Source organism: Aedes albopictus, chromosome 2 (genome assembly GCF_035046485.1).
Source record: "Aedes albopictus strain Foshan chromosome 2, AalbF5, whole genome shotgun sequence".
NCBI classification, from domain to species: Eukaryota; Metazoa; Arthropoda; class Insecta; order Diptera; family Culicidae; genus Aedes; species Aedes albopictus.
Window position 1 is genome coordinate 28435000 of NC_085137.1, and position 19221 is coordinate 28454220.

At 40.2% G+C, this 19221-nt stretch overlaps 1 protein-coding gene across 1 annotated transcript in view; it reads left to right on the plus strand.

Annotated features, from left to right (window-relative positions):
- LOC109416797 (serine-rich adhesin for platelets) overlaps positions 1-19221 on the plus strand; it is a 149700-nt gene that overhangs the window by 119563 nt on the left and 10916 nt on the right. The window contains exons 3-5 of the mRNA XM_019690857.3: positions 14527-14613; positions 14679-14795; positions 14863-14946. Coding sequence (XP_019546402.2) covers positions 14527-14613; positions 14679-14795; positions 14863-14946 — 288 coding nt within the window. The remainder of the gene's footprint in view (positions 1-14526; positions 14614-14678; positions 14796-14862; positions 14947-19221) is intronic.

Below are 19221 nucleotides of genomic sequence, written 5' to 3' on the forward strand. Positions count from 1 at the left end.
AACGCGCGAGGGGAGGTCACGGTCTCTTGATCGCGTGAATGCGATCGTTTGAAAGCAACCCGCGCGCACACGTGCTCGAGTCCGGTATTGTGGATGCGAGTCATTTGAATTTGGCCACATTAAGGATGCGCCGAAATCGTTGTCGGTCGCACTTGCTACTGTTTTCAGTGGCAACCTCAGTCCTCTTGTGAATGAGACATTCGGTTGGATGAGGGACGATACCGGGTCGTACAGTGTACTTCCGAAAGGAGACTTCCTTTCAGGGTGGAGCCGTGATCCTCGTTTGCTATGACAAATAGAACACCCGATAGAAGGTTGCAGGTGATTCGATTGTCATTTGTATGCAGATGAGCCACATCGTTCAATACACTTCCGTACCTTTTGATCAGTTTGTACTTATTATTGTAACGTGCAAACGAGCATACATTAGGTAGATGAATGAGACCTGCATCAATAGGCGGATTTCCCAGTCTATAGGCTAGGCGTATGTTTGGATGTTTGTCTAGTCTGGCAACCTCAGCGTTTCAGTTTCCGATGTGGATTAGAAAATTGCGTGAGGAGCGTCGTAATCGTGCGTGATGTTGTGCATTTTTTCCCGCGGGGTGTTGAAAGGGAAGAAACGTGATTCTCATGAATTGAAATGAAATAGAAAACTCATTTAAATCAACTTTTGGTGGAAACGTAAATAAATATATATTGTTTACAGTGTGAGTGTTAACAATATCAATTAGTTTTAATAACATCTACATTTTACTATGCCTGCATGCATTAACATGTGCTGAGTTGTTGAAAATCATAAATAACGTGCAAGGCAACCTCATCGGTTCCCACCATAATTTCCGAAGCGGTAAACGTGTGGGTGTTCAGCAAAACCAAGGTGCTGAGGGAGTCTGGTTTCCCGATACAGTCAAGGGTCTTTTCATAATGAAGGACACTAAACATCTTAATATGTACTATGTACCATCAATCGATATACGAATGAGAAAATTGTTGTTTGATAAAAAAAAGTACCAAGCAGAGAAGTAGTTACTGTTCCATTATTGGCGTAGGAGTGAAATTTATCTCGTCCTAATAGGTAATCAAATAAATATTTGTATGTATACAGCCTCGTAAGGGCAACGAAAGGTTGCCCTCAAGGAGGAGTCCTCTCACCACTAATGTGGTCCTTAGTTGTAGACGATCTTCTAAGAAGCTTGAAGGAAAAAGGTTTCGAAGTTGTGGGCTTTGCAGACGATATAGTCATAATAGTGAGAGGAAGGTATGACGAAACTGTTTCGGAGAGAATGCAAAGGGCCCTAAACTATACACATTCATGGTGTATTAAGGAGGGCCTTAGCATCAACCCGTCAAAAGTCGTAATTGTCCCTTTCACTAGGAGAAGGAAGATCAACCTAAAAGCTTTTCGGCTTGGAGGGATACAAATTCATCCTAGTGATCGAGTCAAATACTTAGGTTTGATACTGGATGGTAAACTGAACTGGAATGCTCAAACTGAGTCCGTGATCGGTAAGGCAACAAGTGCGTTCTGGTTATGCTCCAAAACTATTGGCAGGAAGTGGGGCTTGAAACCAAAAATGATAATCTGGATATACTGCCATAATCCGCCCAAAAGTGACGTATGCTTCGTTTGTCTGGTGGCCAAAAACAAAAGAGGTTACCACGCAATCAAAGCTTGCGAAAATTCAACGTCTTGCGTCCATTGCTGTTACAGGAGCGATGCGAAGCACTCCATCAAAAGCTTTAGATGCGATACTCAATCTGCTAGCTTTGCACGAGTACGTGCAATTAGAAGCAGAAAAAGAATTGCTGAGACTTGAACGAATTGAAAAGTTTATGCCAGGTGATCTTGTAGGTCACCTGAGCATTTCACAATACTTCCAAAATAGGCCAGTAATGAAAATGATTAAAGACTGGATGAAACCTGTGGAGAACCATGATGTTCCTTACAAGTTGCACGAAACAACTCGTGCAGATTGGGAAGTCGGAGGTCCCACTGTTCGTCAAGGGTCAATCAAATTCTATACAGATGGCTCAAAAGTTGGAATAAAAACGGGAGCAGGAATCTACGGCCCTGGAATACAAATTTCAGTGGCGATGGGACACTATCCTACGGTGTTTCAAGCAGAGATTCTTGCTATTTTGAAATGCGCAAATATCTGCCTTGAGAGAAAATACAGATATGCAAATATTTGTATTTTCTCATATAGTCAAGCTGCACTAAAAGCATTGTGCGCTTACAAATGTACTTCAATGCTTGTCTGGGAATGCATTCTTTCACTGCGGAGGCTGTGTAAACTTATACTGGGTTCCAGGTCACTGTGGCATTGAAGGGAATGAAATGGCAGACGAGCTTGCTAAAAGTGGTTCCAATTTACAATTTGTTGGTCCAGAACCATTCTGCGGAATATCAAACTGTACAATTAAAATGGATCTGAAATGCTGGGCTGAGCAGAGGGTGATATCCAATTGGATGGATGTCAAAAATTGCAATCAGTCAAAAAGATTTATAGCACCAAATGCTTATAAAACCAAAAAGCTCTTAGAGCTCAACAAGAGAGCTCTATTTACATACACTGGCCTAGTAACTGGATACTGCCCGAGCAGGTATCACTTGAAAAATATTGGCCATATTCAGAGTGATATCTGTCGTTTCTGTAATACGGAACGTGAAACCTCGGAACATCTGCTTTGCAGTTGTGGTGCTTTATACACGCGCAGGCAAAGATTTCTAAATAGTGGTTGCTTGCAACCCAGTGAGATCTGGTCTGCAAAACCTGGGAAGGTCTTGGAGTTTATCAATTCCATTGCGCCTGATTGGGAGACGACGCGTCGTGTCAGTAGCTGATTACTTGACACATGGTAATTAGCTGGCTAGATGCGAATATCAAAACAGGACATGCCACAAAAGTTCAGCCTATTGGACGCAGTGGCTTAATTTCCCCAACAGGGGAGGGAAAAAAATACAGCCTCGTGGCCGTGCGATTAGCGTCACGAAGCGGGGTGAGGGTTCGATTCCCGCTCCGAGTGATGAAACTTTTCGCAAGAATGTTTCTTCCTCGTATCCACTGGTGCTCGAAATGTGTCCGTTGTCTAGTGTTAAGTTTCGTTCAGTCTGTACAGCCTCTGGCTGAAGACGGTGTCTGTGTCTTTTCTTTTATAACGATTTTATGGCTGCAAGAATATTTCATCGATACAGTTGACTCTATCGATGTTCCTTTTAACCTGCGAACATTTCTCCTCTCTATATGTTAATATCTCGGTGTCGATTGAGATAAGGCCCCAAGTAACATTTAGATTACAAATTAGACTTGAAGAGGTTTTGAGAACCACCATAAAACCTTATATTTTTATTTTGGGTTTATGATGGTTCTAAGAACCTCTTTCAGACTGTTTGAGTAAAAAATGTTACTCTGGGCGATATATTTCTGTATCTCGATGCGACCAAAGATATCCGATTAACAAGATGGCCATGTGAATGGGGTGTCCATATGAATCGTAGGAAACATGTCTTTTTTGCGATTGTGCTGCTACGTAGAGGAACAATATAGAAAGGGAAAACGTTACAAGGCATACTAAGATATTTCTTGAAGAAAATGACATTTGATTTGTTTTGAATTGGTCGAATATCAGATCTTGGTCGATCCAAAAGACTTAGGGAAGAGGCAAAGCTTCCGGCAGGTTTTTCGTTAAAATGGATATACAATGTGTAATTGTGTTTCCGATGATGCCAAGTGATGATCGCAATTACTCGCATCCAGAGGATGTTTGATTATTGGAGAAGTTTCAAGAGAATGGCTGGCGGAAGGAATTTGAATAAAGTGCATTTCTTAGTCTCATGAGTGGCTACTGGTACACTGATTATATGTGCGACATGACAACAGACTGGGGGTCGCGAGCGTTACGAGAGTCATGTTTGGGAAATGATGGGGTTCAATGTTCAATCCGTCTCGCCCAAGCATATTCATGCATGGCCATTAAAATGTTTGTCCTTCTAAATTAATATACGCCCCTTGAATTAGTTTTTTTTTTTAATTTTTTCTCATATTTAACACATAATGAATGGAACAAATATTTACAAATATTTTTTTTTACATTAGGGTAAAAGCCCCCTTCTTCGGCCTAGTACCTATATTCATCTCATTTTGTCTCAAGGACTAGAGATGTGCGCCGTCGAGATTTATTACTTCACGCCGCCGGATGTTTTGATTTTCTAGCACGCCGCCAGCTTAAAACTCACCACGCCGCCGAACTTAGAATTTCCCCAATAATCTTCAGAAAATAATCGATTTAAGTTTAAACGCTCCCATAATGAATGCATGTCATTCATTGCCGAATAAACAAAATATTTCGTTCAATGATCCTGTTGAGATTTTAGTTACTTTTTAGTCACTTAGGGCCAATTTCTTCACCTCGGCTTAACCGGTAAGCCAGGCTTACCCATATAGTTAAACCTGGTTTAACGCTTAAGCCAAGGTGAAGAAATCGGCCCTTATATATCATCATATAAAAATCCTAGCAAATATCATATTCTTCACACAAGGTGTATAAAGCATGCAATGACAGCATGCATGCTTTTCCCCGCGTGACGTCATAACGACGTTCGTTTATAATTGAGGGGGTCAATTTTTCATTACATACATACAAAATGTGAGGAATTTCAAAATCAACCAAATTTTCTCCGATGTAATGAAATCTGAAGAATTCAGGTTCTAATAATTCAATTCATGCCATAACTTAAGAATTATTTAGGCAGCATCCATTTATTACGTAACGCTAAAATTTATATTTTTGCGACCCCCCTCCCCCTCCGTTACGCTTTTTTGTATGGAAATCCAAAATTTTTTGTACGGGCCGTAACGCTTGGCCATACTACCCCCTCCCCCAAGAGCGTTACGTAATTTGTGGACTGCGCCTTATGGATTTTTTTTTATTTATTATGGAACGTTTAATTGTCTGCCGCACTATATACGAGTGCGCAATTACAAGTTACTACACTAAAACCTCAATTTATGCACATGGCTGGGGGTGCATAAATTAAAAAAGGCATAAAATGAGGGAAATTTGTGCATAAAAAAAACGCTTCCGTAACGCCTCTGAATCCCGCTGAAAATGCTCTGAAACTTCCTGAAATGGCTCCAAAATTCCCCTTAAACCGCCTCGTACCCCATGTAACGCACCTGCGACGCTCCGAAACCCCCGAAAACGCCTCCATAAGGCCTCTGAATCCCGCTAAAAATGCTCTGAAACTTTCGAAATCCCTCCAAAATCCCTCTAAAATCCCCTCGGACCCAATGTAACGCATCTGAACCCCCAAAAACGCCTGCCTAACGCCTCCGAATCCATCTAAGACCAACTTGCACCCGTTTAACGCACGTGAGATCCTCGGAAACCCCCGAAAACGTACCAGTAACGCCTCCAAACCCCGTCGAAAATCCTCTGAAACTCTCTGCAATGCTTTCGAAAACCCCCTCAGACCCCCGAAAACCCCCCGGAGATCTCCTGGTACCTCGGGGAAACCCCTGGGAACCCCCTGAAACTCCCCTGTGACTTCCATTTGCTCATCCTTATAAACACCCTTTAGCCGCCGTTGCAATAGTTACCGTCATTATTAAATATTCTTATGCACAATATTGGTTCTGAGTAGCTTTCCCTTAATTTATGCAGGTCATAAAAAAAGGTGGATAAATTAAAAAGTGCATTAAAATAACATGCATAAATTGAGGTTTTAGTGTATTTACATTCTCATATGCAAAGTATAGTTTGTTAAAATGTTTCGCTATATGAGATGTAAAAGAGCGAAATATTGAATTCTCATTTTTAACGCCGCCGCCGCCGACGACCAAAAATGATGTTTTAACCGCGGCGCACATCTCTGCCGAAGCACCAAAGCAAGCACCACAGCGGTGCCAGACATCAAGAAACAAATAGTTAATTGAATGAGATTTGGTCACTACAAATACGATGTTTTTTCAATCAGAATATGGTCGTTTCTTGGTTTAACATCTTGGTAATCGAACTTCTACGCAAATCGATCAATAATTTCATTTTCCAACGCCATTTCTTTCAAAATATTTGGTTTGGTTTTCATCTAAATATGCTGCTACCGCTCAAGCTTTACGAACTATCATCCAGTTCGGCAGCACTGATTTGCCAATCAGCTGTGAATGTATGCGAGTGCAAAACGTGGGGAGCGAGCATAGACGATTCGTCGAGCCGCACATTGTTATGACTTCTCCTTTGCGAGAGAGGAAAACAATCACAATGAAACTGTCACCTGCTAGGGAAAGGGAGTGCGTTAGTGGGTGAGTGCAGAATGCTCTACGATGAGAAAATGTGAGAGTGGTTGTGGATTTGCTGTAAATACTGTTGAGATGAATAAGGGGCCACCCGGTGGACCGCGATGAGATGAAAATTTTACGGTGTGCTGAAGATAGGTGCGAGTGGCTCGCGATTTGTGATCGCAATTAAATCAAATATTGAATGTAAATCCCACTCTAGTGCATCGTAAGATCAACAGTGGAAGTGAGCACGTGTATTAAAGGTTTGTATCATTAAGTTTGAAGCGTATACATTGCGCTGTGAGTGATTTTTCATGTTGCACATCCTTAATGAGACTAAGATAGGCACAAATAACGTTCATAATAAAATTATTTGAACTTCCGAGTTCTTGCGCAGTGCTGGCATTTCTCTATTGAAATGGGTGACTCGTTGTCGGCGGCGTAGTACAGATGATCTGACACCACTCCCGGGTTGCTCCCACTCGCCAGGATGCTCCAGATTGTCCGCAGCATTGTTTCTGGAGATCAGCTTAACTCCTTTAGCAACTCGCCCCCATAATTTAGAATTGTAATAGTTCTACTACTATCTTCAGCTAGAGCACTTGGCATTAGCCTAAAATGATTAAAAGCAAAGTTTCCAATAATAAATTGTTGAAATGAAACGAAGTTACAAACCTTTTCTTACCTCACAGAGCACAAAAGTTTGATAACTGAAAACAGTGTTGTTTATTAGTAACTTTCAGTTAGCAACATCCTAGTTAGCAACCACCAAAAGCAAGGCACACTTCTACCCCTATACCACTATTTTGATTCTATATTCTTCCGCAAGCTTACTGATGGCGCTGCATTTTTGTTTCCAGAAATGTTTGTAAGTTGAGGGGGTCTGATGCGACCTAGTTCTGCTTTGTCCTTGATTTTTTTCTCTCTCTAATGGCGGTAAGCTCCACAGCGTATTAAGCATCAATCACCTATTATCCTCCATTTTCGGTATTATCCTTGATTTCAATCAGAGATGTAAGTTTAGTGCGTCGATTTCGTTTAGTGCACCGATGTCGCCAGAAATATCATAAAGGGTACTCGCAGGAATTTCTACGGGAATTCTTCCAGGAATTCCATCAGAAATTTCAGATTTTTTTTTCGTGGTTTTCTCCAAGAACACTGATCATGCAACCTTGATGCTGTGATGATTTATTGTAATAAGACGCGATCGTTCACATCGCCGTCCTGCCATGGCGGAGACACAAGATGTACTGATGTACTGTTTTATTTACTCTACTTTAACTAGTGTATGTATGAGTATAAACGGTACTGTAGTGAGGGGTATGAATATCTTAAGTTTTGTCCGAACAAATACCTTTGGGAATTTTGTCGTGGATTATTCCAAGATTTTTGTTTTGTTGGATTACTTCGCAGATTCCTGTAGAAATGCTTCAGATGCTTCTAGGAAAGCCTTTGTGGATTCGTTAAGAAATTTCGTCGAACCTTCTTTTGGGCATTTCTCTAGGATTCCCTTCGAGTATTCCTCTTGTAATTCTTTTGGGGATACCTTCAATAATACTTTCAGAATCCTCCAGCAATAACTTCGGGGATACCTCCAGGAATTTCGTCGAGGATTCTTTCAGGAATGCATTTTTTCATTAATTTCTCCAGAAGCTTCAACGGAGATTCTACCAGGAATTCATACGGCAGTTGCTTTCAAAAATCCTGCAATGTTTTCTCTTTGACTTCTTTCGTAGTTTTTTTTTAATACCTACAGATGTTCCTTCTCGGATTTTCTTCAAGAGTTCCGTCAGAGATGTCTCCATGAATTCCTTTAGATTTTTATTGCAGGGATTTATCCAAATACATTTCGGATCTCGAGAATTCCTCTGGGTTTGATTCGGGATTTCTTTCGGGAATTCCTGCGGGGATTCCTCCAAGAAACTCCTTCAAGGATTCTTCAAGAAATTCCTTCGGGAATTCCTGTAGGAATTCCTTCGGGGATTCCTCTAGGAATTCCTTCAGCGATTCCTCCAAGAATTCATTCAAGGATACCTCCAGGAATTACTTTGGGGATTTCTCTAGGATTTTTTTTTCAGGGGTTCCCCGAGGAATTCTAACAAGGATTTCTTTAGGAATTTTCCAGGAAATCCTTCTGGGATCCCTCCTGGAATTCCTTCAGAGATCCCTTATGGAATTCCTCCAGATTTTTTTGTTTTATAATTTCTCTTTGCGCATTCGTTCACGAATTCCATTGAGGATTCCTCCAGGAATTCATTAAATAATTGTCTAGAAATTTGTTTTGAGATTCTTCCAGAAATTCCTTCGAGGATTTCTCCAGGAAAAAATTGAAATATCTCCATTAATTCCTATGTGGATCACTCATATTTTTGAGATTAGTGCAACGTAAGAACTATATCACAATAACACGACACGACGCGGAACAGGACATAACACTTTTTGTTCTTACAAATTTTTATAAGAACAAAAAGTGTTATGTCCTGTTTCGCGTCGTGTCGTGTGATTGTCCTATGTGGATTCCTCCAGGATTTTTTTGATGATTACTTCAGAAAGAGATTCTTCCAGGAATTCTTTCGAGGATTCTTTCTGGATTTCCTTTCAGCATTCCTCTAGAAATTCCTTTGAGGATTCCTTCAGTAATTCTTTTGAGGATTCCTCCAGAAATTCCTTTGATGATTCCTCCAAAGTCTGTCCCCAATGGAATTTCTTGAGAATTCTCTGAGTAAATTTCTCAAGAAATCCAAGACGAAATTCCTTAAGTAATCACTGCGGAAATTTAATGAACAATCCCTGAAGGATTTCCTTGAGGATGCTCTGGAGTAATTTTTTGAAAAATCCGTGAGAAAATTCCTTCAGATTCCTTGAGGAAATTTCTCAAGGATCCCTGCTGAAATTTCACCAGTAACTCCATAAAGATTCTCTGAGAAAATTTTATAAGGATCTCCTGAAGGAACTCCTTGAGGATTCTTTGAGGAAATTCCTTGAGGAATCCCTGAGAAAATTTCTTGAGTAATATCTGTGGGAATTCCTTGAGGATTCTTTAGGAATACTTCTAGAGTGATCCCTGAGGGAATTTCTTGAGGATTCTGTGTGAGAATGTCTTGGGTCATCCTTGATGGAAATTATTGAGAATTCCCTGAGGGAATTTCTTGAGGTATCTCTGAGATAATTTTCTGGGGATTTCTTGGTGGAATATCTAGATTCTAGGGAATTACCGGAGGAATATCTGGATGAATTCTCGGTAGAATTTCTGGAGGAATTGCTTGCGGTCGTTCTGGACGAACTCCTGTAAGAATTTCTGGGGAAACACCCGGATGAGTTTCTGAAAGAATTTCCGGAGGAATTTCTGGACAAATTCATGGAATAATTTCTGAAGAAATTTCTGGAAGAATTTCTAGATGAATTCCCGGAGGGATTCCTGAGGACTTTCTTGAAAAATTCACGGTTAATTCCAAGAAGAACTTATACAGGAATTCCCAGATTCACAGAATTTCTGGATGTATTTCCAGTGAAATTTCTTGTAGAATTTTCAAACGAATTTCTGGAAGAATTTTCTGAGGAATTTCTGGAGAAATCCCCGAAGAAATTTCTGGAGGAATTCCCAAAGAAATTTATGGCGGGATTCTCGGAGGAATTTCTGCAAAATTCCAAGGGCAATTTCTGGAAAAAAAATCCTGAAGTAATTTATTAAAGATTTCTCGGAGTAATTTTCAAAAGGATTTACTGAGGATTTAGCCAATCAATTTCTGGATGAGTTTTCTAGTGGAATTTCTCGAGAAATTCCCAGAAGTTCTTCTCGAATCGGGATGCCCTTTTAGGATTAGTTTTTCTAGACAAAACCAAACTATGAACATAGCAACAAATACTGTGAACTAAAAGGCAAACTGCCAATTAAAATACAATTCCAGGATGACTGATGGACCCAAACCAATAAATGACACCTCGTCATCCTGTGATCGGTAGGTGTTATCCATCTGGATAACTGGGCACATTTGTGTTTAGTGTTGTCCTGTGATTTGTGATCTCTTATGTGAAGAGCATTTGTAAGGTTCTATGTGTGTCGTTATATGTTAACACCTAATATTGTATTTTTCACGAATAATCAGACTTTCGCGACGAAATTGAAATCGCCCAAAAATTCTCCTTATCTGTCATCTTTGACAGCTTTTCGCTTTCTTTTCTACCCTAGATTCAGGCGAAATCAGCGTGGTTTGTTGTTGGCGAAATCAGCTGGTGGTTGCCGAACAATAAGGATGAACGTAAACATCGGATGCCCAGCTGATTTTGTTGTGTAAACATGATCAGCTGGTAGACCAAGAACAACGAGAGGAAATGGTAAACATTGAGGCATCCGGCGAAATCTGTAATTAGATCGGGCGAATTGATAAAGAGCAGCAACAGAGAGCGACAGCGAATCCGAAAGCGAAATCGGAGAACGATGAAATTTATTGCACTGAAGTCTGAAAAAAAATCGCAATACTAATTTTCTTTTATTTTTTCTGAAAGAATTCCTAGAGTAATTTCTGAAGGGATTTCCGGTAGAATTTATGGAGGAATTGCCTGAGGAATTTCTGAAGGAGTTTCGAAGGAATTTCTGCAAGAATTGCCGAAGAAATCTTCTTCTTCTCTTCTTTATGGTTCTACGTTCTCAACTGGAGTTTGGCCTGCCTCTCTTCCACTTATTGTTCTTTGAGCACTTCCACAGTTATTAATTGAAGGGTTTTCTTTGCCTGTGATTGCATGGAATTTCTGGAGGAATTCTCGCAGATATTTTTGGATTTATGTCCAGAGGATTTTTTAGAGAAATTAATAAAAGACTTTCTCGAGGTATTCCCAGAAGATTTTCTGGAAGAATTTGATGAAGAATTCCTGGAGGAATTTCTGGATTAATCCCAGTAAGAATTTCAGAAAGAAGCCCTGGTGGAATTTCTGGAGGAAGTACCGGACGAATTTCTAAAGGAATTCCCAGGAGAATTTCTAGAGGAATTTCTGAAGAATTTCTTAAGGAATTCCGTGAAGCATTTTTGAAGTAATTCCCGGAAGGGTTATTGGAATAATTTCTTGAAGAATTCCTTTATGAATTCCTTTGGAGGAATTTGTTGAGGAATTTCCGGAGAAGTTCCTGTAGCAATGCAGTTAGTGATTCCCTGAGGATTTTCTGGAGGAATTTCTACCGAAATGTTGACCCACAGAAGCAGGGATGGCATTCCACACTGGACTCACCCTGAGGAGCATGCCATCCTTGCACAGGAGTTTCTAGTAGAAGGTTTCTCATAGAAATTTCGATTTGAAGGTATCGTGGTTCGATTCCAGGTTACGACGTATTTTTATATTGCGCAAAAATATTTCATAAGATGGCGTAATTTCTTATGGAAATCAAAACTTGAAAGCAAATGATATTCTCAAACACGTTGTTAGGATTATTGACAGGATTGTTGTAGATAATGCTTCGTCAATTCCAAGTGCTCAACGCTTGTAAGAAATATATATCTATTTTATTGATATTTATCGGTGAACGAGTAAAACAATATCGTTTTTTGCGTGACGTTTCGGCCTAATCACTTTTCAGCCATCTTCAGACGCCTACAAGTTTATTACAAAAAAATAACATTAAACAAGATTTATACATTTTCATTTTTTCACCCCACAACTCACAATTTGATCGCCGCAGCTGATGCTACCTCCTATCCAGCTGGGAGATCACGTACCACTGTCTAGTAGGGTACTATGCGGTTGTGGTGCGCGTCCTCTCTCGTTTCCTCTTCGTCGTCTATCGTTGTTCGTCACTTATCGTAGCTTAAACACTAACGCATTGTAGTTCGTGTTGAACAATCCACATTCACGCTGGAGGTTCACTGTATTAGTTTCCCCTGCCAGCTTGATGTGGAATGTCTCCGCGACGACTCTGCTCTCCTGGTCGGCGATGCGTTCAATTATTTTCGTCTCGTCAAAATTGAACACATGGCCGTCACATAGTGTGTGGTGCGTCAATCCAGTCCTGTTGTCTTTCCGTTTCACGTCATTTTTGTGTTCGTTGATTCTCGTGTCCAGTTTTCTTCCCGTCTGTCCGATGTACACCTTTCCATCCCCTGTTCCACACGGTACCGAGTACACCACGTTTTTATGTTGTCCTGGTGGGATCGGGTCCTTCAGTTTAGCAAAAATCTCATTTTTCAATTTAGATTTTGCTTTCACCGCCAGTGTTATGCCGTGTTCTTTGAGGATTTTCTGCAACTTCTCACTCAGACATGGTACATACGGCGTGGGGATGTACTTCGTTTCCTCCACCTCCTTATCGTTCTGCAGTACGTTGTAGTGCTTGTGCACCCTCTGTTTCAGGACATTCTGAATGAACCAATTGGGGTAATTGTTACATTTCAGCATTTCCTTCACTGTACTGATGGCCGAGGGGCGGTGTTGCGCATCGGTTAACTTGATAGCCCTATCCACTAGGGCAATCGCAGTGTTGCGCTTGTGGGAGTACGGACTTTCCGAAACGAAATCGAGATACCGTCCGTTTGTCTGCTTTGGTAACCATTTTTTCTCAAGGATTCCATCTTTTCTCGTTACCATGATATCGAGAAATTTAATCTGCTCTTGTTCTTCCTTCTCCACCGTGAACTGCAGCCTATCATGGAAGTCGTTGAAAATCTCCAGGATTCGATCCACATGTTCCCTCCGTGCAACGCAAAAACAGTCGTCCACATACCGTCTGTATATCACCATATCGAGTTGTTCTGCACTCACCCTCTGTATGCTCTCCTGTTCCAAGCGCTCCATAACGATGTTCGCTATAACCGGAGACAGCGGGGATCGGTACACCGAAGGTTTGCGTGTAGGTGACTCCTCGATAGTTGAAGAAAGTAGAGTCCAAGACTAGCCTTACTGCATCCAAGAAACTTCGTTTATCGATCTTCGTATGCCTGGCTACCTCACTCCACCTTTCCTCGATACACTCCATCGCGTACTGCACCGGAACGTTTGTGTATAGCGATTTCACGTCCAGTGAAAAAAGCACGTGCTCCTCGGGGATCTGCATTCCTGTTACCTGTTGTGCAAACTCAAAACTGTTTTTCACGTGGTGTTCTGTTTTTCCAACAACATTTTCCAGGACCCCTGCCAGAAATTGGGCCATCTGGTAGGTGGCGGATCCGATCGTCGAAACTACTGGCCTCAAAGGTCTGCCCTCCTTGTGCAACTTCGGAAGACCGTAGATTCTGGGAGGATGACAGCTCGATATTTTCACTTTCCGGTGTTCGCTTTTCTCTATCCATTTCTTTTCCAGCCACGCATCCACCGTTGCATTCATCTTCCTCATGATCCTATTGTAAGAAATGCATATTCAAAGTTGTAGAAGACTTTGATTTTCAGAAAAAAAAATTGGTTGTACCTCCAGGTCGATTTTTAAAAAATGACTGTTTCCAGCAATTATGATTTCTTACCCTACTTATAACTTAAAACAGATCTACCTTTCCACGTAATCTTCAAAACTTCACAAACAGATTTACAATCATTTGAACCCAAAGTAATAGTAACGTACTTTTCTGTGTAAATCCACTCTCCAAATTTATGAATAGGAAAACCCAAAATATCACTCACATCCCAAACACCAAAATAAATCATTCATGAACCAACTACGTTTCTCCCGCGCATTAATCCGCAATAACGATCCGCAAGCCTAATGAAGATGAAGATCATGAACGCCAAAATAGTGCGCGCTGGCGCACGCTCTCGCACCGCACCAGACGCAAAAAAATGACCTCCACATCCGCCTTCGCCGCCAATTTACCGCAAGTCATTGGTATTCCCTCGGCGGCAGATCTGCTCCGGCAGATTTTTGCTCCGCAACTGTCGGATCCGTTTGTTTGTAGGCCTCCGCTCCGCAGCGCAGCTAGCAGCAGCAGTGCGATGTGCGTTGCCTGCCACACTTTCTCTTTCGTTCCCACCGCGGGGGTTGCTGTTGTTGTTGACTGTCGACGACGACTTAACCGCACGATTATCGCACTCTCATTGACTGTTGTGGCGAGCGCGCGCGCGTTCGCGGTTGATGGCTAATGATTGGCCATTTTTCATCTGTGCTAAACTGAAAGAGATCCCGGAGCGCACGACCCACCGGCGCGGTGCGATGTCGTAATCCGTTGTAATCCAACAGACGACGACGGCGGCGCGCAAATCGGTTATGATCATCAATTGTTGGAAGACACAATACTTATGCTGACTGTTTTTTTTTTCTTGTTTTCTTTCGCAGGACCAGTGACCAGGTCACGGCGGATGTTACGCGAGATCCACGGTGAGATCACCGATACGAACGTTCAGAATGTTACCAACTTTATCGGTATGTTGTTTTGGGCAATTATAAAGGGATTTTAGATTTACTAGGATCTGCATATTTATTTACAGCTGACACATGTCTCTACGATGGATCACAGGTGTCTCGGACGAGCATCACATGTGAGAAGAAGCACGGTTGTAGGGCGATTCAGAAAACGGGCGAGTGCTGTCCCGATTATCAGTGTGGTAAGTCTCTAAATACCTGTACAAGAAATTTCAATATAAATTTAAATATTATCTTGTTTATTCGTAGAATGTCAAAGAGATGGAAAAGTTTACTCCAATGGAGAGAAGGTGTTCGATCCTGAAACCCCCTGCCGTGTTTGCTATTGTCAAGGTAATTTTTAATAACTCTTTTTATCACACAATTATTACAGTTAAGATTTTTTTTGAATACTCCTCTCAGCATAACCATTTAAAAATTCAGTTAAATTCCAGCTGAGTTTTTTGGAGTCATAGGCAAATCACATAATGGAAAAATCTGGCATTACATTTAAAAGAACTCGAAGCTTTTATGAACTACCATAATTCGGCTTCTCTTGCGCCTAACCTTATCCATGATTTTAAGCCAATATCGTATCAGATTAGGATTAGGGGAAAGTGGAGTAAGATGCCATTTTTCAAACTTTCATCGTTTTCAATGATAAATAGCCTCATTTGTTATTGTAAGCCTAACAAATGAGGCTATTTATCATTGAAAACGATGAAAGTTTGTAGTGGTAACAGCAACTAGACAATATTTGCTTGATACATCAGCAAAAATATTCACCAAACTAATGTATTTCCATTGATTTTTAGCAATTTAAAAAAAAAGTGGTTCGTAAAACGGAAGTGGTGCAAAAAGGCCTTCTGCCATGAGGTAATATGCCACTTCAATGCAACATTCAAAAATAACGTCCATCATTTTTCTGGCATTTTCGACTCTCTTTCACCCCTCTGTCCCGCCTTTATCATATACAAAATACATAGAGTGTAACCCCCCTCCCCGCTAAACGATGGTCGTCATATTTGAATGACCCCTAACATGGATAGCGTAGAAATCAACAACCATGCGTCTCCATGTGTGTCTCAATCTCCTTGGAAACACTTGGCTGGTAATAAAATCACCAGAAAACCTTAATTGCAAGCACGAAAAACCGGAAGTTGCCAATTTTCATTGGGAAATCAAAAGATTTTCCGTGGGTTTGATGGCTTAGCTTCTAGAAGAATGGTTTATGCAAACATTTCTTGACACCGTTCACCTATAATAATGATCAAATCACATCCAGTAATGATTTTATGAGTTGGCCATTTTACCCCATCTTGGCATTGTGGGCTTTGTTCCCCTACTGCAAGAATCTTTGGGGTATTTTTTTTTATCTGTATTAACGAGATTTTTAGCCCTATGCTAGTTCGGGACCCACGCTTTACTTCCCATTATGTGAGTTTTTCGGGAGTAGGATTCGATCCCAGGTCCTCGGCGTGATAGTCAAGTGTTCTAACCATCACACCAGGTCCGCTCCACATCTCTGAGATAAGTCAAACGTCAAACACTGTCTCTTGAGGCGATTGATCAGTGGAACAGTACAAAATTTAGGCAAAATTCCACCAGGAATTGCTGCCGGTTTTTTTTTAGGAATTCTCGCTTTGATTTCCCCAAGAATTCTTGCTGGGGTTCCTCAAGAAATTCAACCCGTCATCCCTCCAGGAATTCTTCTTGATATTCCAACAGAATCAGAGCTGGGTACTCAATGTTTGCAAATTTCAGCGCCCCTATACGTTTACACTACATATCAAGAAAATGACTTCACTAACGCACATAATGAAGAATTACTCCGGAAAAACCTCTCCATGCATTATTATTTAACGATTTTTTTTCTGTAACTATCATGGAACGGACATTTTTGATGGAATTCCTTTTATGAGTTTAGCAAGAATGTTTCCCAAAATGTCTAGATACGCCAGAAACGCCTTTGGAGATTCTTTTTAGATTTATCAAAATATTTCTGAAATATTTACAGAAAGAAAATTTTTGCACCGTACTTCAGCAAGAGTTCATCTAAACATTCGTTTCAGTATTCCTCCAGAATGCAACACTGCCAAAAATTTATTTTGAAAATTTCACAAGGATTCCTCCAGAGATTCTTTTAGTAAATTCCCCAGGAATTTTTCCTAGGATTTTTTCGGGAGTTTCTCAAGAAATTTCTCAAAAGATTCAGCTTAATACTGGTTTACGGGTTTCCTCAGAATTTCTTCCCAAAATTCCTCTTGGGATTTCTTAAGGGATTCTATAGGAATTTCCATGAAGGATTGATACGTATGTTTATACATATATTCCTTCATATTTCTTCAAACATTTCTGGAGGAATCTTGGCAGTTTGGGATTTCTCGGGAAAATTTTCTACTTCACCCAATCGTTTCTTCCAAAGATGCAATTCCAGGAGAATTATCAGGGGTTTCTCCAACAATTCCTCCACGCACTGCTTTTTATTTATTCAGACCCTCCTTCAGGGATTTTTTTCAGATTTCTTCCCCAAAGGTTCTCTCAACAATTGCTGCAAAAATTACTCCAGAATCTATTCATTAGCATTTTTAAGGATTTTTTCGAGATTGTTTTTCTTCCAGGTTATATTTCAAAAATACCTCAATGAATTTTCCAAGTATCCCTCCAGAAATTTATCAAGCATTTTTCCCTTGGAATGATTTGCAAAATCTCCAATTAGCCGATGGATCGCCAATCCGGCAACGGCGGGTTCGGTCGGGAAAATTTTCTCGACTCTCTGGGCAAAGTGTATTCATGCAATGGCAGGCAAAGAAAGCCCTTCAAATAATAACTGTGGAAGTGCTCAAAGAACGCTAAGAGAATGCAGGCCAAGTTCCAGTGGAAATGTAGAGCCATACAAAAGAAGAAGATAGAATTTTGGAAGAAATTCAAGGAGTCTGTGGGAGATAATCTTAAAAAATCCTTGGAGAAAATGTTGGAAGAGCCTTCGATTTTCTTAAAGAAATACTGAAAGTATTTCCGAAGGAATCAAAGCGTGATATCCTGAAAGTTTTTTTTGAAGAAATACCTGGAAGATTCTTTGATGATTTTTTGAAGATATCTATGAAAAACTCAAGAAATCCTCAAAGAAAATTTTCGAATAAATCTTTGAAAGATTTTTTTAAAAGCCTGTAAAGCAATTTCAGGTGAATTTGTTAAGTAATCTTTGAATAGATTTTTGAAGAAATTCCGGGGTGAATTTCTGAAAGAATCCCTAGAAGAAGCCCCAATATCACAGAGTTTTTTTTTATTATACGTGTGAGAGCTCAAAACATGGAAACTTACAAAGGTAACTTACTTTTTCAACATATATGCAACCACGAAAAAATCTAAGAAGGTTCCTTATTTTTAGTAGAACAAATTGCCATTTTCATATAGAGGCACAAAAATTGCAATATTCACATGAATTAAGAACAATTCTATCACAGAGAACAGACATCCAAGTCCAGTTCCGAAGCTGTGTAAGGAATTTAACGGCCATTTGAAATCGGCAACACAAGTGGCAATAGCGTGGCGCTGCAATCGGTTAATTTCCCATACTAATTTAATTCACCTCTTGAAATGTTTCAATTCACCACTGACTGTGGCAATATGGTGTTTGGTGGCGTTAGTGTTGTCATCGTGTATTGGTTTGCAACCTTACTCAAGTAAAGATTCAAATCCTTACACAACTTTCCGAATGAAATTTGTTCTAGCCTGGATGTCTGTTCTCTGTGATTCTATGTTTGTAAGAGCGCAGAAAGATCACGCAATTGGGTTCTTTAGGGGTATCCGGATTATTTTATAATTCTCCGCCCAAAAATTAGTCGAAATCCAAAATTTCATAATTTTTGGAGTCCGGGAACTATTTTTAAAATGCATTTAAAGTTTGTATGGGGAAAATTTTTTGTTCGGGTCGAACTGTCATTTTATCGATTGAACTGTCATTCTATCCACCAAAATCAAAATTGTTTTGTTAACCATCAAAACAAAGGTATTAGAATCGAATAAAATCACGTTATACTCAGAAAAATGAGCTCTCTCGGTTAGGCTATAAAGAATAGCAATATTTTATTCACTAAACAACCCAATTGATACGCGTCTTATGGGAACTCGCTATGCGCTATGTAGTAGTGACATGTTTTGCAACAAACACGGATCTCACGCTCACGAAGTTTCTTCTTCCACATCTTTATTAGACTCTCATTGAGTGGTAATCACGTTCAAATGTATGCGTGCTTATTTTGTAGATGTAGTGTTCCTCAGCCTAACTGTCTTTGCGGGCCAAAATTAAATTTCGAAAAGAGTCTGCGGGCCGCAAGTTATTTGAGAGTTTATTTTCAAAAATCCTGAAAATCGCAGAGAATTGAAAACAGGAGTTTCAAAACCATAATATTCAGATTTTGTAGTTCTTGGTATTAATTATGTTGAGCAAATAATTTCAGACTAATTACTTGAAAATCATACAAAAAATAACAGCGTACTTATAGCGTAGATTATAAGTGCAGAATTGTGGAAGTTCGAGACACGAACAAATTTCTTGTAAAACCACTGGATCCAGTTTTGACAAATTTATGAATGGAGTTTCTTACTGATGCTTAGGGATTCCCT